Source organism: Nannizzia gypsea, genomic scaffold (genome assembly GCF_000150975.2).
Source record: "Nannizzia gypsea CBS 118893 supercont1.10 genomic scaffold, whole genome shotgun sequence".
Lineage (NCBI taxonomy): Eukaryota > Fungi > Ascomycota > Eurotiomycetes > Onygenales > Arthrodermataceae > Nannizzia > Nannizzia gypsea.
Genome location: NW_003345192.1, coordinates 27,699 through 49,590, shown reverse-complemented (window position 1 = coordinate 49,590; position 21,892 = coordinate 27,699). Strand labels below are relative to the sequence as shown.

Here is a 21,892-nt window from a genome sequence, read left to right as displayed (position 1 = left end):
AAGGTCGGACGCGGTCAAAATAGAATAGATATATACGGAGTACGCCGTGCAAGCCTTTTTTTTTAAGCCATTCACTGAAAAAAACCGATATGTAGGATAAAAAGCTCTACTTTCTTTTTATGTTTACACCACTTTCCAAGCCACCATTCTCCGAGTAAGTGGCAGAAGCGACCAAATTTTCTCATCCACGCTGGTAGGTAGACGGTTAGTGTTGTTTTCTGGATGGCTCATCCTGCATTCAACAGTTGCACTGTCAGTGAGAGGATCATCCATCTTAGCGCTCTGAAGAGTTGTGAGAACTTGACTTGATGCCGCATTGCTAGGCGTCTTCATCTTGACTGCCGCAGCCTTTTCGATCTGCTCGTTATCTCCAATCTTCCAGCCCCGAACGACCAGCAAAAATAGCCCTGCAGCAACATATACAAGCCCAGCAAAAACCTGTGCATATGTATAAGAGCCCGTCGAGCCGGATCCGCTTCTGAGAACGAGAGCAATGGGCTCGGCCACAGTAGTCGCAGGCACCATAGCGACCCAGGTAATGCTTAAGCCGCCGGGGAGTTCTCGCATACCGACTACTTCTGCACAGACCGGGACAATAGTTGTCCAAAAGGTGCCGGCCACGGTGCCTACTATGACGGCAAAGAAGGAAAGCACACCCATATTCGATGCCGGTATCCAGACAGCTAGGCAGAGAAGGCCACAAAAGATGGTAAACAGGACAGCCATGTTGAGTCGGCCGTACCTGTCGCTGAAAAGGCCAACAATGGGACGCCCGATGGCTTGACCCAAGTTCAGCAGGGCACCAGCAATGCTGCCTTGCTTTTGGGATAGGCCAATCGAAAGAGCAAAGTTTGGTAAACTGAAAAGGACAACAACATATCCCAGCAGCGAGAGCATACCCCATGCCTGAAGAAAGAGGAACTCCGGCCGTTTTAGCAGTGGGAAGTGAAAGGCACGGTACCTGCTGCCCACAGCTTTATTCCGATCGCGCATCAGGTTGGAGGCAACCAAGTTTATTGCGAATGAGCATAGCCCCAATACACGAAAAGTCCACCCTAGCCCTACCTTAGGAATGAGTGAGCCCGCCGCAAGGGAATACGCAAGGCCTCCTATGCCGGAGCCAGCAGCAGCGATGGAATTGGCAATGCTTCTTTTGCGCCGGAACCACTGAGGTATTATGCTCACTGATGTGACGAAGATAACACCTATTCCAAGACCAAAGCATACACCCTGTGAGAGAAATATGTGCCATTTTTGTGTTGCGAACGACGCTCCGATGAACGAAAGCGTCTGAAGTATGACACCGAAGTTAAGGACCGCTCGGTTGCCATATAAATGCACCATATGAGTGACAAGGGGGGAGATGAGCAGGCAGCATGACATGCTCAAGCCGCCAGTGAAGGCATATTCTATTGGGCTTGTATTTGGGAATATATCGTTCTCTAGGTAATACGAGAGAAAGACCCCATACGACTGTGTGAAAAGTCAGTATACCCGACGCCTTGGGGAGTGTATAACGAGTGGAGAGGAGCTTACACTATTCACGCCCCAAGTGTTGGCGTTGATCAGACCAGCGCAGGCAACACAGACCCATCCATATCCTCCCTCTGGGGGAATATCACCTGCTACCTTTTCGCTTAGGCCTTCATCTGATCTGGTGATGGAATTGCAGCCTGGTCTTTTTTCTCCTGGCTGAGGTGTACTAACTTCTACCTGATGGGAAGCATTTCCGCTACTTTGATGGGCTTCCGAACTATCCACCATCCTCAGGCAAACGGCTTTGGGAGCCCTGTTAGCCGAAAGTCTTGATCGAGGCCAGGGTCCTCTTTTCTCGGTTCCTTGTCGGGCCAGAGGCGAGAAACTGCAGAAGTTATAACTACTCCGTAGACGTATATGACGAATTGTTAGGGGAGGTATGAACCCTTTCCCGAGATGCGGCCATCAGCTCAGTATAAAAAGCAGTCATATTTCCTTTGCTACTCGTCCCGGGATGACTGTCCGGCAATGCCAAAGCCCGAAAAAGGGCCTTCAGTGCCGTTTAAGCGGAACAGTGGGGGCAGTTTCGTATTCATCCTCCTGGCTGCTAGTTATCGCAAGCTGATCAACCAACTAAGAGGAGGGGGATTGAATTGGCCAGGCCAACACGCCCTACACTGCCAGGATAGGACCATTATGGCCATTATATTAAATAATAGTTAACACTGCGAAATTGCTCAATGCACCGATCATTGGTAGGTAGTTAGTTGATGCGGTTCATGCTTGATGAATGTCGGAAACAGTCATTTGTGCCGAGGGAAACACAATCCCTGGTCATTAGCCTGCTTGATGTTGATGAACCGGTCGTTTTATGTTACCATAACTAGTAAATTAGTTAACAGGATTTTATAGATCAATGCACAGTCACAATACTGATAACCAAAGCCGAGCATTTATGAGCCATATACTCCGTATTCAATATCTATTAGGTTGCCGAGGTTGCGACCCCTTCTCGGTTTGCTAGAGTCAACCAACTAGCTAACTAACTAGTGAACTAGTTACCTAGTTATCATTGGCCCATTGAGTCTTTTTTTTTTTTTTTTTTTAAATCTCGTTTAACTAATCTGGGCTTCAGCCTTGCGGCTGATATGTGGCCTTGGGAATTAACTGCTTTGTTAACGGCAGCGGATGATGAGGATAGGTACTCTTTTCTGACAATATTGTACTAAACTGCTATCTATACTCTGGAGCTCGCTTTAGCTTGAATATCTAGGTGCCAGTTATCTATCATCAAGGGACTACTTAAGGCCTATTTTCGATACCCTCTGGGAAGCAGCTCAAATATATGCATCCTTGGCTTCCAAAATATAGACCCAAAAGGGGGGATTGTGAAAGCCAAATGGAGCAAGGTATAGCATAGTTCACATTATGGAAGAGACCAGCCCTAATTCAAAGCAGTCGAGGAACATCCAGCTGGATACCCCCGGTTCTCTGCTCTAGTTGCCGCACAGCCGTCCTTTCATATATGCCGCCGGTTTGCTAATCTACGGGCTCGCCTCCTCCTTTTCAAGCAAGACGAACTATCGGTGCTTGAAAAGCGGCTTGAGAAAATCGATAAGGAGGAGAATTCAGACTTGTTCCTTGGGAGTCGGAGGCATGACGTCAACCAGGAACGACAATCCGTCATCTCTAATATCAATGCTGCTTTAGCTGATTATGGTAAAATTCAAGTACGCGCCTGCATTCTTTGAATACTTAATCACTGACAGTTATATTCAGACGCATTCATCGAAAGGACTCGACGAATATTCCGCTATGAACCAGCGAAATCGCGAGATGTACAGAGTCTTCGAAACTGGCTCCGCGGGAATGCTTGCGTATCAAGGAGCGAGATCGCCTATTTACAGAAGGAGAACGAGTTGCTTTGCATATATTGCACCGAAGATAAGTCTATATCACAGCTGGAGGCTTGGATTGAAGATAATCTCGTCCGATTTTCAGCGGCATTTGATAAGGTCTGATCAGAAACCAGCTTCGATACCCGGCTCTCAGCTCACACCTTCATATAGCGACCATACCCCAGTATTTCGAGCGATCCAAACGTATTTATATATTCAAATCGCCTACTAGCAGCTATGTCACAAGTCATATTGCTACTCATTGTCACTTTTATCCTGTTGGTTCCTATGCTTATATGCTTGGCTGTCGAATCCATAACCTCACGAGCCGTAATCGTTGCGATTTCCACGACGTTTTTCATCGCGACTCTCTCAACCTTGACTAGGGCAAGGTCAATAGAGCTATTTGTCGCAGGCTCAACGTACGTTTCCAATCATTGACAGGAACATTTCAATGCATTATATACTGACAGCGAAACACATGTGTAGGTATGCTACCGTATTGGTTGTATTCATCTCTAATATGGCCTAATCGGCATCCAGAGTGACATCCATTGATTAATCTTCCTGCATCAAGCCCTAGCCTTCACGGATTCTATCGGAATGTGTCCACGTTACCCTTTGCATAAGGGGCTGTGGTGCTGCGTGCGTACCCAACGTATACAAGTCACATGTGGCCGTATTCTTGTGCCCAACCGCAAAAAACCTGGGTAGAACATTGTTTTTATCTTTCCATACTGCCATACTTGGGCCAGATGCTTCTTTGGTATTCAATATTTACTCTAGACTAGGATATGTCGAATGTCTTTGTAAACAATGACCGATGGTTTGGTTATGTTCTTTCATGGGTCAGGAAAGGCCCCAAATATCATCCAAGACGTTTCTATGCCTGAGGTTGCAGGGGTTAGTAAAATTTTGATATACTACCTTGCATGCGAGGCTTTCAATAGGAATGCAGGGAAAGGTTCTCATAAATCCTTTTGAGTTGATCAATTGCGGCTGAACATATGTTATTGCACCAAACAGTAAAACCAGACCCAAGGAGGTACTTAAAATGACAAGCACCTGGGGTTCACTCCTGATGGGTAGCAGCGGAGGGCAGCCTGCAACTTCTTAAATACTATCTTCTTCAACGTAGTGGCATAATAATAAACTTGCTGACTGCCACAAGCTATAGAAACATAAAAGTACCCAAACTGCGATCAAAGGACCCGAAAAATGAATATCAACGGGTTTGTTGGCGAGAAATCTCCATAAAATGATAGTGCTGATATTTTTGGAAACAGATCAAACATTACAATCGAGGAGGATGATGGCCGTGCTAAGATAGTTGCATATTCAGCGGTAAGCATGGCTTCTTATTTTTTGTGATGATGATAGTCTGCTAATAAGTTATTATAGGAAAATAAGTTTATGCCTGGAGACGAGGTATATTATACCGACCCTACGACGAAAGTCCGCGAAGGCCCATATTTAGTTTCCTCGACGCCCAGCTTGAAAAAGTATAAGCTATGCCACAAAAATGGACAGCTGGTGAAGGAAGGAATGCCTATAGAAGAGAAAGACCTGAAACTTGCCGATGACGACCTCTGATCATTGTTCGATAACTTTGATCCATTGAGTTAGGCTTAATATAACAATGACACTATCTTCCAAACCAACTACATCATTTAGAAGCAGTGTGTATAATAAAATTTTTTGTTACCCAGCAGTCATCGAAGTCAGATTCCCTAAATTGCATAAGTGAAGATAGAAAGTCTGAGGATGTAAGCCCAGAGGAAGGGAGCCTCATGCTTTCCTCAGTCTCATATATTTTTCGTAAGATATGCGGCTCAAATGAAGTGGGCTGAACAGTCACAAAGACTTTGATTATATCCTCGCAGTTTAACCAGCCTTGGGCCTGAAAATATGATGGCACGCTCGCTATAAAGCTTTTCTTTTTACTACCTTTCGGCTGGACCACAATATACTCCATTCCCGACTGTTGAAGGAGATTTTGTATATCCCAGGAGGGCCCCATGGCAAATATCGCAATATACAGTGGTATGTCGCTAAAGTTATTGATCCTAAGGGTCAATTGATCTTTATGTTTGACTTGGGCTCGCGATGACACATTCTCACTGGCTGTGTTAAGGAGATCCAGAGAAAAGGACTGGGTAAATGCTGTATTCACATTATGGTTTTCTATTCCTTCAAAATATTTGAATGCCGCGAGGTGTTCTAAATACCCCATGATGATTTCTATTGCCCTTTCATTATCAAAGGACACGGGGGGGATGCCGAGAACCACTTGGTACGAGGAACCTAGGATTTGGTAATTGCCTTCGTCTCTGGCGACATAAAACATATAGGGTTGGCTTTCGTCCTCCTCTGCGGAGAGCTGTAACAGGTCCCCCCGATCGTTTTTTGCCCCACATTTAGAGTTGCCATTAAGGATATCCGCTGTTACCTGCACATTAACATTTACGTTTCGGGAGATCATCCTCGGGAGTGGCTTTGCCTTCCATCCAGTATCCGCTTTGTGGGAATGGGAAGGCGATCCGGTCCGTTCCTCAAGCTCTGATCGAAGGCCATGAACGACGCTTATCCGTGCTCTGGCCGATGCTTGTGAGGTATCCATGAAGCTGTCTTCTCGCACGTAAGGGGGGTACAAAGCGTACTCGTCGCCCAGATGTACACCATGGGCGCGTCCTGCCATCAGCCACAAACGGTTATTCTCCTGTAAAATTGAATAGAATCCCCGTTCCTTCGAGCCCAGTTTCTCGAAGAAACCAAAATTTTTCGCTCCATATCGCATAGGATGTTGACTAGGCCAGGCAGCATGAAATGTAACGCATAGCTGTTGGTAGAGGGAATAATGGGAAGGCACTACGCCGTGCTTCCTTAGTGTAGTAAGGGCATCGATCAGGAAGAAGGATAATGCCCCGTATTTCTCCCTGCGTCCGTCTTTATCATCACCAAGCCTGAGTTCCTTAGCGACTTCATGTGGGCCACAGGCACTGAGAATCGTATAACCATCTGGGTTGATTAGCCAATCCGGCAATGCGTAGGTATCACGCCAGGCAGACCTTGTTCCTATATGGGTTTCAGCTTGCTCAGGAGTAGTCTAGTTCGTCTCATCAGTCCTTTCCATTGCGGAGCAAACGTCAATGCATCGAATTCCAGAATCAGGGGGATAGCTGTTTCGCACTACACTCCCTGAAAAACAGCAGTCTAGGACGAGAGTCACATTTATCTGGTTATCCACGAATTTGCTCATCCATTTAGCTAATAGGTAGCCTCTGAATAAGCTACTCCCACAGAAATTGTCGAATAAAACCAGTGCTACGTCACCGGTATCCTCGTTTCCATTCGGCGGTCTAGTGGGGGGAGTCAATGCACCGTGTCCTGAGTAGTGAATATACAGATAATCTCCCGGCTTCGCGTTATCCAGGACCTCTCTGAAGCTCAACTTCAGATTATCACTGGTTGGCCAGGATAACTCATCTCCAGCAGGGCTATTTCTGTCTGATTCACCGGGACTATCTGCTGTGAGCGTACGCACTCGGACTGGATTTTGCCCAGACTCCAAATACTCTTTGATGCGCCTGACATCCCGGACGGCTCCTTCAAGACAACGGTGATTTCTATAGAAATTCACTCCTACCAAGATTGCCCAATGCACTGAAACGTCTGTTGGTGTAGCCATGGTGCGAAAGAGTTACCACCAAGAGCCACGATTAGAGAAGACGACTGGACCTTTCAAAGGATAAGATTAGGAAACAGAGCATAGTCTCTGAAGAGGAGTTTGCATGCAAAACCGATGAGATCAAATGAGATCTATGTATTAGCAGGGGGCGGGGTAAAGATAACTACAGTCTTTCCTTTCCTCGCACAATTCGTCCTCCCCTGTTGCTTCGTTTAACTAAATCTTAGTGTTCAAATTCTATAAATCTAAGCCTGACCCTGTTCAAGGGCTCAAGGAGGGATTGTATTAGATTATGAACGTGACATTGTTAGGCATAAAAAAAACCCCTCGGGCTGTTGAATCCATTGGATATACTATTGGGTGAAGTGAGTTGCGTTGAAGTAGAGGCATATCATCAGTCGTGAGATTTTACAGCTATCAAACACCATAGTGAACATACGCAACCCAAGGCAGTGTCAATGTTTGACCGTTGTTGTCGTCATCGTCGTCGTCATCACATAAAACAATATCGCGGAGGTCGGCATCTAAACTAGGCTCTCCTACTGCCCTGGTGATAGTTGCGGTTATTGGCATGGTTAAACAACGGTCCCGAAGTACTCGGCTTGCATTATGAAGCCCTTGACACACAGTCTTATCTGTGATCGCTCTCACACCATCTCTCAGTGCTTCGTATACAATTCTTGCAATGTCCACACACACTGCATCGTTAACTTCCCACAGCGTGCCAATTACATGTCGAAACCCCGCAAGTTGGAATGCAGAAATGAGATGAATGCCCTGGTCAGTAAATTTCTCGTTTTTGATCCGTCCGGTACCACAGGCGGAGAGATAAGCAAGAAATGGTGAGTGCTCTCTCAAATTCATTTCCAAGAGTGAGGCAACTGTGAGCGGGTTTTCCTTCCCATCATCTAGAAGTAGATAACTTCTAGATGGGTTAATTCTATCTGTGTAGCCGTGGCCAGCAAAATGGAATATCTTACATTGCTGCAGATAGGAAGTGATGCTCTCTTTGGTTCGACCTGGCTCAATAGTGTTGATCGCCATTTCAGCGAGAATGCCACGCAATGCTTCCACCTCCTTCATTGCAAACGGAAGTCTAGAACTTCCAGGTGTATGATCCATAGCAACAAGAAGCGCCTGAAATGGGGCCAAGATATCTAATTGACGGCGTCGGCCAGATATCATTCCTTTGACGGATAGACTGTATGAGGACATGACTCTATCAAGCACAGTTGACGAGGAACCTTCGATATGACGACCAGCCGCGTGGACAGGAAACTTGCTAAGTGTACCAGTGGGAATCCACCATACACGGGGCCAATTCGCATCGGACGGGGGTTCCGTAAAGCCTAGAGCATTTAGAATTGGGTCCATAACATTATCCCATAGCCAAACCAAATGTTCAAAGGTTGCAAGGTTCGCGGCTTCTGCCCTTTTAATGACATCCTTGCTGCGGAGGTGAGGCAAGCCTAGGGATCGTATCTGATGATGCTCGATGAGTATTGCGTCGCACCGATATTGACTCACATTTATAACGACAATGGGACCATGTTTCGCGGTAGCTAAAATTTCTGTGTCGGTAGGTGGAAGCAAGAACTCTTTGAAACCAGGCTGCTCGCGGATTTCACAAATAAGGGAGTCAAATTCCTTTCCTGCCTCGTATCGGCGACTCGCCTTCTGCATAAGAGTTTCCCCACTGTCTGCCTGAAAAGGAAAGCTGCCAGGATCGGGTAAATCTAGCTCGTTCTGTAATTGCAAAAACCGTTGGGCCAGTTCTGGGTACCTCTGCTGTAGCTCCAAAACGTCTATCCGTATTTCTTCGAGAGATGATGCGAGAACATCTCGACCTTGTTCGAGCAGGCCAAGGGTAACGAATGGTCCGTTACCTGCATTCAACGATGCCGCTGCCGCATCGGACGCAAGGCCCACCACTTGGCTAAGTATATACTGCTTATCAGCGTTTGTGAGAGACCGCGTGGTAAGCGTGGGAATTAGGCGAAGAGCAACCTCAGCAGCCTCGTAAGCTCCATCCCAGTCTAAAATTAGTGCACAATGATGAAGAATCTCCCTCCCAGCCGTTATCCGTGTCATTATTGAAGCAGTAAGTTGGCGCAGAGCCAATTGATGGCATGAAAGAGCATCCTGTAAGTGGACCCTGTCTTCTGTTTTTATGTACTTTCTCCCAAGTCGCATTCCAAGATCATTCAAAACGCCTGCTCGTTCTGGAAGCTCCTCTGGCATCTTATTGATAGCATCTCGCCCGAGCCGGATAGCCTCTTCGAGGTCTGATATAGCTCCTCTCTTTTCATATCTGTATCCGAACAGGATCCCAAGGTTGTTTAAGCGTCTTGCACAGTCAATAGAGCTTGCTGGACTTATATCGAGGGCCTTACGTCCAAACTGAATAGCATTCTCAATATCACAGTCTTCTCTGGTTCTCAGGTATTTGTCACCAAATGTGGCTGATAAATTACTCAAATACATGGCATAATCTGGACAGTCTTCTGTTAGATCCACAGCCATCTGTATAAGGCGGATGGCTTCTTCAAGCTCAGACATCAGCGCTAGCCTTAAATACTTTTCCCTATATCGGTTTCCAAGGTTATTTAAACGCCCAGGATAGCATATATGGGTTTCTGGTGATGTATCAACAGCTTCGCGTCCAAGCTGGATAGCAACGTCGAGGTCAGATATCATCCCAATTCTAAGGTATTTTACGTCGAACATAATAGCAAGATTGCTCAGGTATGATTCCCTGTCACGATGATGCTTTGTGGTCAAATCCAGAGCTTTCTGCCCAATCCGGATAGCTTCCTCGAGGTCAGATATAGCGCCAGTTCTGAGATACTTGTCATAGAGCACATTTCCGAGAACACTTAAACAGGTTGCCTGCTCTTGATATCCCTCTGGCATAATAGCCACAGCGAGTTTTCCCATCCGGAAGGCTCGTTCAAGATTAGGCAGGGTCTTTGTTCTTAAGTATTTGTGGCGGAGAGTACTTGCAAGGTTGCTCAAACGTTCCGGCCAGTTTGGGTGGCCCTTTGGAGTTAACTTGACAACTTTCTGCCCAATTGCGAGAGCTTCTTCGAGATCTGCTCCGTCTCCTGCTCTGTCATACTTTGCAATGAGGAGATTTCCCAAAATGTTTAGGTATTTAGCCGTGTCAAGCTCATTAGGAGTTGTAGTAACAGCCTCTCTTTCAAGCCGAATGGCTTCTTCGAGGTCGGATACCACTCCTGTTCTAACGTATCTGTCATGAAGCCAAGTTCCAAGGTCATTTAGGTACTTTTCCCGGTTTGTAGCGCCTGGGGATGTGATGGTTATTGTTTCCCGACCTAGCTGGATTGCACCTTCCAAGTCGGCTGTAGCATTTGACTTGGAAAACCGAAGATTGAGAGTAATTGCTAGAGTATTTAAATATTCTGCGCGATTTGGATGGCCTAGTGGTGTTATATTAATCACTTCACGTCCAAGGCTAATGGAATCGTTAAGAGGAAACGCTTCTCCTGTGAGGTAAAATTTTTCGATCAGTAGTTTACCGAGAATGCTTTTGTACCTTGCCTGGGTTTGGTTGTCTGGTGACAGTGGATCAATCGCTTCTCGCATTCGCGCTATAGACTCATCGAGATCAGGTTCTGTTCCAGTACTTAATAAATACCTATTGCCGAGCCGAACTCCTGTGTCATCACAATGGTCCCTGCGGTGTGGGCTGTCCTCCGATGATGTAGCACTAGCTTCCTGTCCTAATGGACGGGCCTCTTGGTCGTTATCCATATTAGTTACCTTAGTCAACTAGTTAACGAGTCAGTTATGAAAGATAGAGCAATGCCAACCCGCAGATTCGAAGAAGGTCAGGTCGTGATACGAGAGTAGAAGAGGGGCAATGGTTGTCAACATGCTGAGCAGATACGTTCTCATAAGTGATTTGGCGAGAATAGCAAGGATGCGAGCTGCAGCTACAGTAGGTACGGGAGTACCCAGGTAACTACAAGGCCAGAGATGAACGATCACCTCACCGCATAAAACTGGGTGGAGAGCGACCGGTGAAGCCTGCCCTCCCGCTGTAGCTTGCTTGCTGTACTTCCTTGTCCGCCAACAAGCCGTGTGTCATATCGAGAGCCGTACGCGTCTGGGGTACGGGGTACGCGGTAGTGAAGAGTTAAGTATTCACGACTTCCTCACGGTGTTGGGGTTGGTGTTGGGTTGTGCTGAGTCATCCAGACTACTGAAAGCTTAGCCTCGGCTAAGACACGCTTAGTCAGCAATGTGTTGTCCTCGCAACCGGCTGACTTGGCGGTTGTTGATACGCGGAGACGAAAACAAGCCAGACCTCGCGCTTATCCTGACAAGAGGACGAAGCGAGGCGCCGCCCCCGGGTCGTCTAGTGCAACAAACATTGGCTCCGTGCTGCCTGGAATATAACTCGCCACGGATGTACGACCTTGATCTGCGTCCTCTTCTTATCTCTGCCTGTCTGCTAGCCCATATAAACAGGGACACACGGCTGCTTGCTTGGTGTTGCGGTGCTGCTACGCCAGGCTTCTTCGTCTGCTTGCCCCCAGAGCTACGGTAACAATGCACGGAGTCAAGCTAAAGAGCAGCCCGAGGAAGGTCTCTCCCCCAGGACCTACGTTCATGAACGATGAGGAGCTGGGTAGGTGGCTCTTTCTGGCCCTGTTATTAGCGCCCGGTAGCGGAAAAGAGAGCTGATGTCTTGATTGCAAACAAATAGGGAGCTACCTGCGAGATCTTCGAACAGCACGTCCACCACGCCCGAATGGCTCACGGCCACTCCCGTCTAAGGTGTCGGGCCCAGCAGCACTCCCCAATTTAAAGGACATACCGGTAAGACCGGCTTCGTCGTTTTCTACGCGGCCGTCCGAAACTGTGCATTCTCGACCAAACTCCAAGGACATAATTCCCCGCTCGTCCAGTGCCTTCTCCCATCGACGGACAACCTCCGAGGTGTCTACACCAACTAGTAGCTCCAGCGGAACGCCAACAATACCCGAATGCGAGGTTTTCAACGGCGGAAGAAATGTTTCTCATTGTGGGAGCAGCCTGTCATCAGCAACTTCATCAACACCAATACCGTACATAGAGCGTGGCCAGAGATGGATGGAAAGACAAGAAGTTAGATCTTTAAGGTCTGCACTAGAAGAGATGGATGTCCAGGATGACGAGAACAGACTGTTCGAGGCAGCCCAGGAGGAGGCAACAGAGCTCGTTTTGCAGCACCAGACTCATGGGTTTAAAGAAAAGGACACCCATGCAGCGTACAGAAACCCAGACCTGAAGACCATAAGCAGGCTACGACAGCATCTAGAGAAAGGCAGCCACTCGAGGACCTCAAGTCTAGGGTATGGAGGAGATACTGCTGTGCGGAGCCAGTCCATAACAGACAGCATCCGATCATCCTCTGAGTGCTCGAGCGGGGGTCAATCGGCATCTGATAAAACATCTGACGGAATGGTACGGCCACTACGAAGGGTCAACTTTGCCGTGCCTAAAGTGAGCTCTGAGAAAAGGAAAGAAGATAGCCAGAGCCGAAGGAGGTCTGTCAGCGGTGGTTCTTCAAAGGGGATATTCAGGAACCCTGAAGATTCTATTTATGAAGAACCCGAGGAGACTGGTACCCACGAGGAGCCCACCACGGCTCAAAATACTGCTCCAACATCTGCTTTAACCGCCAAACCCCACAACTCTGTTCTCCGGGGAGCTCGCCCGTTCCCGAATAGATGGAGTGGTTCATCAGCTGGTGGCAAACTGAATCGATTTGATATACATAAAAACCCTCCGTCTCAAACCAGGAACCCCCTTTACACTACAAACACTTACACTCCACGAGAACAGACACCGGAGTCGGAGAATGAACAGAGCACGCTGACAAAAAATGGGATCGAAATACGTGACGATGAAATTCGTGCAGCCACAAGCATGAAGCTGAAGGATCGAAGCACAAAACTTCCAATGCCTTCGGCTGTGAGTGATCGACCGGGTCGCCCAATTGTCAGTTTTGACCCCCACTGGAAGGAGACGGAACAAGAGGAGCCTGCTAGCTTATCGAGCAATGAACCCCCCACCAGTAGCGGGAATGGCACTCCAAGCCAATCCATAAACTCCAATAACAATACCCCTGCTCCCCAAGCCATACCAGAAGTCAGTGTCAGTGCTCCAAAAATTCCTAGCATCAGTATCGAGAATGAAGCCCCTGCTGCACCGGAGATTCGCGTCTCGCCCTTAGGTCCTACCATATCTGAGATGGAACAGGCAAGTCAAGTGCAGCAGAGAAGAGAACTACCGAGCCCTGGGCAGCATCAGTCCAACCGCCATTCAGGTTCAATGGGAATTGAAAGGTACCAGTCCCTTTCCAAAGCGGGGATACCAACAGCAAGTTGCGTTGTTTGTGGTCTGTCAATATCCGGGCGTGTAGTCATCGCAAGCTCTTACCGGCTACACCCAGAGTGTTTCAGCTGCTTCCACTGCCGGACTCCTCTTGAATGTGTCGCCTTTTACCCAGAGCCAGAAGAAAAGCGCCGAGAAAGGCTGTCACAGCTAGATGCTCATCGGGGGCTAGCATTCGACACACCGCGGTTCTACTGCCACCTAGATTTCCACGAACTTTTCAGCCCTCGATGCAAAAGCTGCAAGACCCCAATCGAAGGCGAGGTCATCGTTGCATGCGGTTCAACCTGGCATGCTGGGCATTTCTTCTGCGCAGAGTGTGGCGACCCGTTCACTCCTACAACACCATTCATTGAAAAGGAGGGCTTTGCATGGTGTGTCCGGTGCCATTCACGGCGTACCGCGTCCAAATGTAAAGCTTGTAAGAAGCCGGTGTTGGATGATGTAGTTGTATCTGCGCTTGGTGGGCAGTGGCACGACGAGTGTTTCCGGTGCGATGAATGCAAGGGATCGTTCGGGCCAGACGGACGTTTCTTTGTGAGACAGGGCAAGCCGAAGGTAAATGCTAGAGGCAGACAGATCGGCGGCCCGGTTGAGCTGCCGGTCTGCGAGGCGTGTGAATCGAGGCGATTGAAGGCATAAGTTTCATAAGCGCAGCCATTTTTGCATATCCCTCCAGTTTGTTTGATTTTTCCTTTTGTCTCTTTTTTTCTTCTTCCTCTTGGGATTGAATATTCATTGAATTTGTATTTTGGTTTGATCCATAGCGCAGCAGAGTAGGCGATAGCTTGACAGAAATATCATTATCTTTTTGGGCCTTTAACCATTTGTATCTTTTTTGAGGAAAGGAAGACCTGGCTAGGATGGCCACTCAGGGTCGGCCTTCCTCCTCCAAACTGCCACAAATTTCTGCCCATTGTTTCTTGTCACCTTTTTGCCTTCTTCTGTTTCCTCCCTCATCACTCGGACACAGTCATCTGCGGCGAGCTCCTCATCACTCACACGTTCCCACAGCTCGGCAATGCCATGGGAGTTCAGATCGTTGTCTGCAGGTTTGCTATCAAAGTGTGAAACCATCCACAAGTGTAAATCCTCCACATCTGTAATTGTATATAGCATTCCGCCGGGCCGTAGGACATATGCGTATTCGGCATTAAGGGATGTCGAGACAATCCGCGCCTTGTGTTTCCTTGCCTTAAAATGCGGGTCAGGAAAACATATGAATATTTTTGAAAGCTGATGGCGAGAGAAGAAATTCGGTAGAAATTTCATAGTGTTCGAGCGGATGGCAGATATGTTTTGAAAATTAGACTGTCCGGGTAAATCTGATGGAGCTGACGGTGATGATACTGATTCCAGCGCATCTCCATCTCCCAAGGCAGAATGGGCAGCGGCATCAGGTGCCGCGGGAGGAGGCTGCCTGGACCGAAGCGCCCTTATGCGCTCCGTCACATACTCGAGCACTTGGGACCGAATTTCCATGCCTACCAATAACTAGTCAATCAATCTGCTTCCTAACAGGATCTATGGCCTGGAAAAATGCAGCATACCAACCATCAAGGTGTCGGGCATTAGCGGCGCCAGCGCTACCAATAATCCTCCAAACCCGCAGCCAATATCAGCTATTTCCACATCTTTGACCAGCTTCCTAAATCCCGAAAGGTTGACAGCCGTTGGCTCCGGGTTAATGTACGCAGGGAACATGTCGGACCAATCCATATGGTCTGGGCTGATAGGACTGGAAGCCAGTTAGCACGACAGCCTGGCCTTGAGTTATTTGAAGCAAGGGCTAATGAAACACAATGGGCATTTGCAATAGACATACTAGTCCAATTGGTGGTCAGAGAATGGATTTGCATGCGCTCGTTGGCGGTAGAGCTTCTTTTTCGGCAGCTTTATCTGTCCATGCTCGTCGGCTTTTTCCTTCGGTGGTTTCGGTGGCTCTGAGCGCCGTTGCCTCTCTCGATCCGGAGCCGCCATTGCGTTGCCTAAATGCTGATTGCTGCCGGGTTCGCTGTACATGGCCGTAGTTGCTAACCGCTTGATGATTTTTGGATGTCATTTTTTTTTTTTTTTTACTTTCTTTTTCTTCCCTTTCCCGCCCCACGCGATCTTAGGTTTGATTGAATATTTATCTTATCAGGTCTAAATTGAACTCACGACGAGGACAACCTCGACTTCAACGTCTCTCCAGCCAGCGTTTCTATATTACATGTCTTTCCGGAGATGGCAAATAACAGGAGCCTAGAAAATGCCAGGAACATGTACGACCCTACCGATTTCGTCTTCCCTCGAGACTACTCGTTTCCGCCGTTTTACACCATCCAACCCAACCTTACAACTCGCGAGAAACAGTTCCAGAAATGGTCGTCCTTTATCCAAGCGTACTGCCGACACCACCGCATATACCGTCTTTCACTAATAGATACGATATCTGCGCCTCTGTTCTACAATGCGGAGCTGAAAAAGGGACTGGGCCTGGCGGACGCAGTGAATATCGTCGACTGGATGGCTGGCACAAGCGGGGGGAAACGCGCAGAATGGATTGGAGGTGAGAAGACAATAGCATGGATATGGTGGAAACGGCCAGAGGAATGGGCCAGTGTGCTTGCGGGCTGGGTAGGCGGATCGAATATAGTATACAAGCTCTTGCTGACGCCTACCTACAGGTTGAAGAAACAGCTCAGAAAAACACAGTCCTCACGCTCTATGAGCTCATGGAGGGAGAAGCAACAGTTTCCCAGGGTGCGTAGCAGCCTCTTCCAAGCTGCACTCTATTACTTTGCCTTTTCCGCTCCACCATTAACCTGCTGCCTAGAATTCCATAAGATGGATCCCGAAGTTATGCAGAAAGCTCTCCAGGTCCTGGCCAAACAGGGCAAAGCCCAGGTGTTTGGGAGTGAAGACCAGCAGGGTGTCAAGTTCTTCTAGGTCCTGAGCATAGATGTCATCAACCAGCAGGCATCATAACCGCATCACACGGTAAATGTGCTTGGAAACATGAATTAAGGGATAAGAGAGGTCTTGTTGCTACCCTACCTGCTCCCGGTACCTCAGAATTCATTAACCATGGATCGCTTATGTGAATGCAAAAAGTATGTAACATTAGAAGGGATCGTGAGTTGAAAGCCTCCATATATAGCTGGCTTCGGGCATGTCCCTTACGAGGCATCTTCGCTAGGATACTCATATGCATCACCGCCCCGCCATTCCTGAGATAAGGCAATATCCAATAACCAGTCAGTGTTGACAGTCCTGGGCACTCGTTTGGCATTGCGAGCCATCGTCCGGAACTTGCTCCGCAGTTTGGCACAGCTCTTGTCGGGGCCACTGATCAAAAATACATCGTCCACTCCGGCCTGGTCAGGGTCGTCGGCTGCCAAACGCCGGCTACTGATCATCATCCCCGCACGACCTCGATACGGTACACATTGGCCTCCGTTCGCCTCAATTATTGCCTGGAAAGCTTCAAGCCCACCTTTGACCTTGTCCGTACAGTAAATGGTGTGTCCACTTAGCAGTCTTTGTTTGTTTTCTTCTGCTCTCCGCCTCGCTTTTTCCAGCTTGAAATTGTACTTTTTCTCAGAGGCCTTGTCTTCAAGGATATAGTCGTTGGGATCTAGGAGCTGTTTTTGGTCAAGGCAATCTGTAATGAAATCAGAGTTTATAATAACTGGTGCGTGTGCTAGGGCATTGAGGAATTTCTGGGTTCGTAGGATAGACGGTGCTGCCAGATGAGTGCACCTTAACGGATCAGTGATAACCAAGATCCCAAGGTCTCTGAGTTGAGACTGTACGATGAAAATACTAGTTAGCCCTACCATACTAACCTTCTTAGACAGAGGGGCTGGCTTACTATTTCCGAATCTTCCATGTTGGGTTTCTCAACCCATCTGTGGAAACCAGTAATAACCAGACGGATTGCTATTGGCGGCCGGGACGTCTTTATTCTCTTCGTATCGACGGCGTTCTCTGAATCGGACGCATTGCCAGGCTCAGCAGATCTCTTCCTGCCCGCATCCGGCTCGCCGGTGCTTTTTCTTCGGCCTCCATATATAACACCACCAACTCGCTTTGACTCCCTTTCGAATAGCGATATGTCGGGAGCAAGACTATGTAATCTAGCAGCCGCGAGATCTTTTGATTTCCGGCTTCCGGTGGTAGACGGTGTCTCATTTTCCTTTCCAAGGTCCGCAAATCTAGGAGTTACCGGTGTCTGCAAGGGCTTTCCCCTCAGTTTCTTTGTTGTCTTTGTAGTGCTGTCAAGCTCGGCCCCTGGCATCACTCCACCCTCAATACTAGCTTTGTCTCCTGATTTCGGCGTCTTTGTATGCGGTGGATGGCCTATTAAGAGTACCATTATTATCTTTCTGCGGTACGGTGGCCCGGCTTCTTCACGCTTGGAGCTGGTTCAGGAGGGAAGAAGTGCTCCTCGACAGTATATCTATCTATTCGTGTTTGACCTACAACCTCAGTTAAATTCGTCCGTCGAGGAAAGTGGGTATATCGAGGGTCGGTGACGCTTTGTTGCTGCCATTTAGCATAGCTCTCTTCAAGCCAAAGGTGGTTGACAATATGTAAGTTCCACTCTTTGGCAGCAGTGCACTTCTCACTGTTTTGATGGGCCGTCAATAAATGGGTATTATCCTGCTTCAAAGTTTTTGTTGACTCGGCGCCAGCAGCAGCTATTAGATTTTCCAAGTAAATCCTTGCTTCCCCTGCGTAATTGGAGAGACTTATTTTGAATTCTTTGAAGCCAGGAATTCCCCCCCGTGCAATAGGGTAGTGGAGGAGCCTTCGTAGCGGAGATGTCCATGCATTGTGCGTGATAAGGTGGAATAGCCACGAGAGATTGCCGACCTCCTTGCCAGATCTGGATGCGGACTTGTAGTCTTCACCTTCACGGTATCGACAGATAAATATGTCGCATTTTGACACTTCATTCGTAATTTCACCGCCGCCTTCGAGAATTCTCTCTTCAATTGACCTAACCATATGCAGCCCGATGCCCAAATCTGAAGATATCATCACAGTTTTCCCTTTGAATATGTCTAATTCTTTTCTTGAGCCACCAGGAGAAGAGGTCCGATCTGGGAGCGCGTTGGGCTCTGGAGTCGACGCTCCGAGAACGTCTTTATTCTGGCCAATACGCAGGGGCTTCTGATACTCTGGTCGGAGAATCTCAGGGTTGGGAAGTAGATAGGGTCTTTCATCGATTCTTCTCCCAAGCTTGAGGCAATCATCAAACCTGCTGTAGTTAGACATAGCAAGCCAGCAGAGGAGGTTAGGTTAGTCTTATTCACCTACCAGTGAGGTAGCACGATCTTGGTATGGAGGCCCCTCTTCTTCGCAGCGGTACATTTCTCACTCATTGTCAAAGTAACGAGATGTGTCGTGCTGCTGGTGATGCGGGCCGTATAAAGGCCTCCCATAGCCAACACTCCACCAATAATCGCATCTTTGTCGCCTTCAGGAATGTCTTCGCAGGTGACGATAACGTCGTTCATGAATAGCCGCGGATCCGGGTTATACTGCCGGGGATTGGCGAGCTTCTGCTTTGATATAGACATCTGCACCCATTGGGGCTTGACAACCGGAATAAGGGCATCGCATGCTGCATCATGGCCTTGGAAGTCTATTGTTGGGGAAACTATGTGACTGAACTCGGTTACGGGTGGGAGTGGTGTCTGCGGTTCATTTATGACCACCTCGCCTCCATTTTCTCGTAGAGCGGACGATATCTAGTATTGCGACACCAATAACAGCGGTAATATCAGCAGGTTACCCTTGGGCCGCAACCGTGAGCTGACCGTCTACTTACCTCTTCAGCCTGCTCCGCAGTCATCTGAGGGGAGCAGACAATACAGATCCGCGCCTGGCTAAATAGCCCTTCTTCCGCCATACTGATGGCCACCCACAGCAGGACAATACCGGCGTTTTGGGTGACTTAATACTGTATCAATTTCACAAAGCTTAGCAATCAGTATATCTGTTTTGACCACCTTGCGCTGAGCTCTTTTTTGTTTCTTGAGTTGAGCGAGTCTCACAAAAAGGCTGACGTTTTGCATTAAAAAAAAAAGAACATGGGGGAAACGCGCTAGTTTTAGCTTTTTCGCAAACGCGTCTGCCCGAAGCTTATGTATGCGTAGTCACGTGCCTCAAATCTTGTACTGGAAATAAATTACAGGAGGCATCGCATTCTCTTATTGGCCGAGACCTGTTATATCTGTTTTAACCCGTAATGTCATTTGTCATCGATATAATTGCTGACTTTACGCCTTGAAGAGTAATGGTCAAGCATCTAATATCAGGTGATCGTAATATATAGACAAGAAAGAGTCCCGTGGCTGTCTTACTCAGTAACTGTCACGTCTTTGCGCGAAAAATAAAACTAGAAAAAGGAAAAAGGAAAAAGTTCCTGGTTTTTCTTCGTCTCCTTGAGTAGCTTTCGAGTAGCTACTGGGTAATCGATTTTCACACATAGATAGGTACAGAGCAGAGAGTCCCTTAGGACCCCTGATGTATATACCCTACAGAGTACAAACAAAAGAAGAAGAATATGCAGTCCTTTTGCCCTGCAAAGTCGCAGCTGATCAGGGGTGTGTCATGGAACCTCGGCCCACCGGTAACCAGTGGCCGATCCGTGGATGCCCTTGCAAGCCACCCACCCCGGTTCGACTCTGGACCGAAAGAGACGATGATGATATTTGTCGCATAATGATTAATCAGAATAACAACATTCCATTGTCTCGAGTTTTACCCTATGGCTGAATAGAGAGACACCAGAGTACTTGAGGATCAGACCAGAACGGGCAAAAGTCAGGGCACCGCCGCCCAGTTAACCATATAATAAGATGGCCGGCTGCTTTCGGGTCGTTGAGCACGTCGTTCCCTGCCAGCATATCAGGGAATACCCCCATGCGACGGCTACCAGTCAAGAAGAGCCGCTCAGCTTAGCAGTCAAGCAGTATATACCAGTGGATAACCCGAACCCGCAACCAGGTGATGTCACCATAATAGGTGCACATGCTAATGGGTTTCCGAAAGTGAGGACCATCCTGGATTTATACCCCTGTACTTCATAGAAACTCCCTTCAAATATATCTGGTATATCTAACTATTATCCGCCCACTAGGAGCTATATGAACCCCTCTGGGAGGAGATATATGCGTGTTCAAAACAGGCTGGTTTTCGTATTCGGGGTATCTGGATTGCAGATGTTGCACATCAGGGCCAAAGTGGTGTGCTCAACGAGAGCTCGCTAGGCAACGACCGTACGTTTTTATGGGTATTGACCTTGAGTATCATCCATCGTCTCACCATTGACAAGTTCCTTAGCGTCATGGTACGATCATCCACGAGACCTTCTTAACCTGATTAACCAAAAGCGAATCGAAATGCCCCGACCTGTTTTTGGAATTGGCCACAGCATGGGCGGTAACAATCTGTAAGAGCTCCCCTAGACAGACAAATACAACGACAACACTAATTGAGCCCGTAACGGCGTTCAGAATAGCCCTTTCAATTCTGCATCCCCGACTTCTTACCTCGCTTATTCTCCTGGACCCTGTGATGAACAAGGTGGAGGTTCTTGATAATGAATACTCCAAACCGACCAACGTGAAAATACCGGTTGCGACCCTTGCATCGACGTATAGGAGAGATCTTTGGCCGTCTCGCAGAGATGCAGAGAAGGCCCTTGAAGGAAGCAAATTCTATCAAAACTGGGACCCTCGCGTACTCCGGCGCTTCTTCAAGTATGGACTCCGTGAACTACCCACTGCTATATACCCGTTAGATGAGAACTCTATCAAGAAGCCAATAGGTGAAAGGCCAGTAACACTTACTACAACTCGGCACCAGGAAGTATTTTCATTCTTTAGGGCTGCTTACGGTTCTACTTCCGAAGACGACCAAACATTGAATCGCCTCACTCATCCGGATCTTGACCCCAATATATATAAATCTACATTTCCATTCTACCGACACGAAGTTGCTAGGACATTTGAACTACTTCCCTTTGTTCGACCAAGTGTTTTATATATATTCGCAGAACACTCAGAAGTCAGCGGCCCAGGGTTAAATCGGGAAAAGATTGATCGTACTGGTGTCGCTGTTGGTGGTAGCGGTGGTGCGGCTGAGGGGAAGGTCAAGGGCATCGTTATGAAGAATGTGGGCCATTTGATTGCCATGGAAGCCGTGAGCCAAGCGGCCGAACTGTGCGCTGGCCAAATAGACGCGGAAATGCATCGTTGGCGCAGGGAGGAGGACCTACTGATGTCTGAGTGGAAAAATAAACTTTTGACAGATAAAATGACCATCGATCAGGAGTGGGTTAGACGGGTTGATCTACTCTCGGTACGGAATATAGGCAAGAAAAGGAATACTGGGACGAAGCTATAAACGACGGCATGTTGTCTTAAAG

General features: G+C 47.9%; 10 protein-coding genes across 10 annotated transcripts; 5 read left to right on the top strand and 5 right to left on the bottom strand.

Annotated features, from left to right (window-relative positions):
- Window positions 1-123: 123 nt before the first annotated feature.
- MGYG_08601 (Mch2p) lies at window positions 124-1,764 on the bottom strand (the record flags this gene model as incomplete). Its single annotated transcript, XM_003169007.1, has 2 exons — window positions 124-1,473; window positions 1,537-1,764. The coding sequence occupies 2 exons, from the start codon at window positions 1,762-1,764 to the stop codon at window positions 124-126; spliced, it is 1,578 nt and encodes a 525-aa protein (XP_003169055.1).
- Window positions 1,765-2,875: 1,111 nt separating this feature from the next.
- MGYG_08600 (hypothetical protein) lies at window positions 2,876-3,906 on the top strand (the record flags this gene model as incomplete). Its single annotated transcript, XM_003169006.1, has 5 exons — window positions 2,876-2,885; window positions 2,935-3,195; window positions 3,256-3,491; window positions 3,546-3,796; window positions 3,864-3,906. The coding sequence occupies 5 exons, from the start codon at window positions 2,876-2,878 to the stop codon at window positions 3,904-3,906; spliced, it is 801 nt and encodes a 266-aa protein (XP_003169054.1).
- A 686-nt stretch (window positions 3,907-4,592) lies between these two features.
- On the top strand, window positions 4,593-4,967 carry MGYG_08599 (hypothetical protein; the record flags this gene model as incomplete). Its single annotated transcript, XM_003169005.1, has 3 exons — window positions 4,593-4,606; window positions 4,661-4,718; window positions 4,776-4,967. The coding sequence occupies 3 exons, from the start codon at window positions 4,593-4,595 to the stop codon at window positions 4,965-4,967; spliced, it is 264 nt and encodes an 87-aa protein (XP_003169053.1).
- Window positions 4,968-5,040: 73 nt separating this feature from the next.
- Window positions 5,041-7,062, bottom strand: MGYG_08598 (hypothetical protein; the record flags this gene model as incomplete). Its single annotated transcript, XM_003169004.1, has 2 exons — window positions 5,041-6,480; window positions 6,520-7,062. The coding sequence occupies 2 exons, from the start codon at window positions 7,060-7,062 to the stop codon at window positions 5,041-5,043; spliced, it is 1,983 nt and encodes a 660-aa protein (XP_003169052.1).
- Window positions 7,063-7,479: 417 nt separating this feature from the next.
- Window positions 7,480-10,836, bottom strand: MGYG_08597 (hypothetical protein; the record flags this gene model as incomplete). The annotated part of the gene is made up of 1 exon (XM_003169003.1): window positions 7,480-10,836. One exon carries the CDS (start codon window positions 10,834-10,836, stop codon window positions 7,480-7,482), a length of 3,357 nt encoding a protein of 1,118 aa, XP_003169051.1.
- Window positions 10,837-11,637: 801 nt separating this feature from the next.
- MGYG_08596 (PDZ and LIM domain-containing protein 7) lies at window positions 11,638-14,109 on the top strand (the record flags this gene model as incomplete). The annotated part of the gene is made up of 2 exons (XM_003169002.1): window positions 11,638-11,716; window positions 11,795-14,109. 2 exons carry the CDS (start codon window positions 11,638-11,640, stop codon window positions 14,107-14,109), a joined length of 2,394 nt encoding a protein of 797 aa, XP_003169050.1.
- A 216-nt stretch (window positions 14,110-14,325) lies between these two features.
- MGYG_08595 (tRNA (guanine-N(7)-)-methyltransferase) lies at window positions 14,326-15,447 on the bottom strand (the record flags this gene model as incomplete). The annotated part of the gene is made up of 3 exons (XM_003169001.1): window positions 14,326-14,951; window positions 15,018-15,205; window positions 15,293-15,447. 3 exons carry the CDS (start codon window positions 15,445-15,447, stop codon window positions 14,326-14,328), a joined length of 969 nt encoding a protein of 322 aa, XP_003169049.1.
- A 246-nt stretch (window positions 15,448-15,693) lies between these two features.
- On the top strand, window positions 15,694-16,398 carry MGYG_08594 (vacuolar protein-sorting-associated protein 25; the record flags this gene model as incomplete). The annotated part of the gene is made up of 3 exons (XM_003169000.1): window positions 15,694-16,086; window positions 16,137-16,212; window positions 16,286-16,398. The coding sequence occupies 3 exons, from the start codon at window positions 15,694-15,696 to the stop codon at window positions 16,396-16,398; spliced, it is 582 nt and encodes a 193-aa protein (XP_003169048.1).
- Window positions 16,399-16,628: 230 nt separating this feature from the next.
- MGYG_08593 (BRCT-containing protein 1) lies at window positions 16,629-19,369 on the bottom strand (the record flags this gene model as incomplete). Its single annotated transcript, XM_003168999.1, has 5 exons — window positions 16,629-17,258; window positions 17,324-17,811; window positions 17,847-18,718; window positions 18,775-19,208; window positions 19,289-19,369. The coding sequence occupies 5 exons, from the start codon at window positions 19,367-19,369 to the stop codon at window positions 16,629-16,631; spliced, it is 2,505 nt and encodes an 834-aa protein (XP_003169047.1).
- A 952-nt stretch (window positions 19,370-20,321) lies between these two features.
- On the top strand, window positions 20,322-21,870 carry MGYG_08592 (hypothetical protein; the record flags this gene model as incomplete). The annotated part of the gene is made up of 4 exons (XM_003168998.1): window positions 20,322-20,513; window positions 20,603-20,741; window positions 20,806-20,914; window positions 20,979-21,870. The coding sequence occupies 4 exons, from the start codon at window positions 20,322-20,324 to the stop codon at window positions 21,868-21,870; spliced, it is 1,332 nt and encodes a 443-aa protein (XP_003169046.1).
- Between the last annotated feature and the right edge of the window lie 22 nt (window positions 21,871-21,892).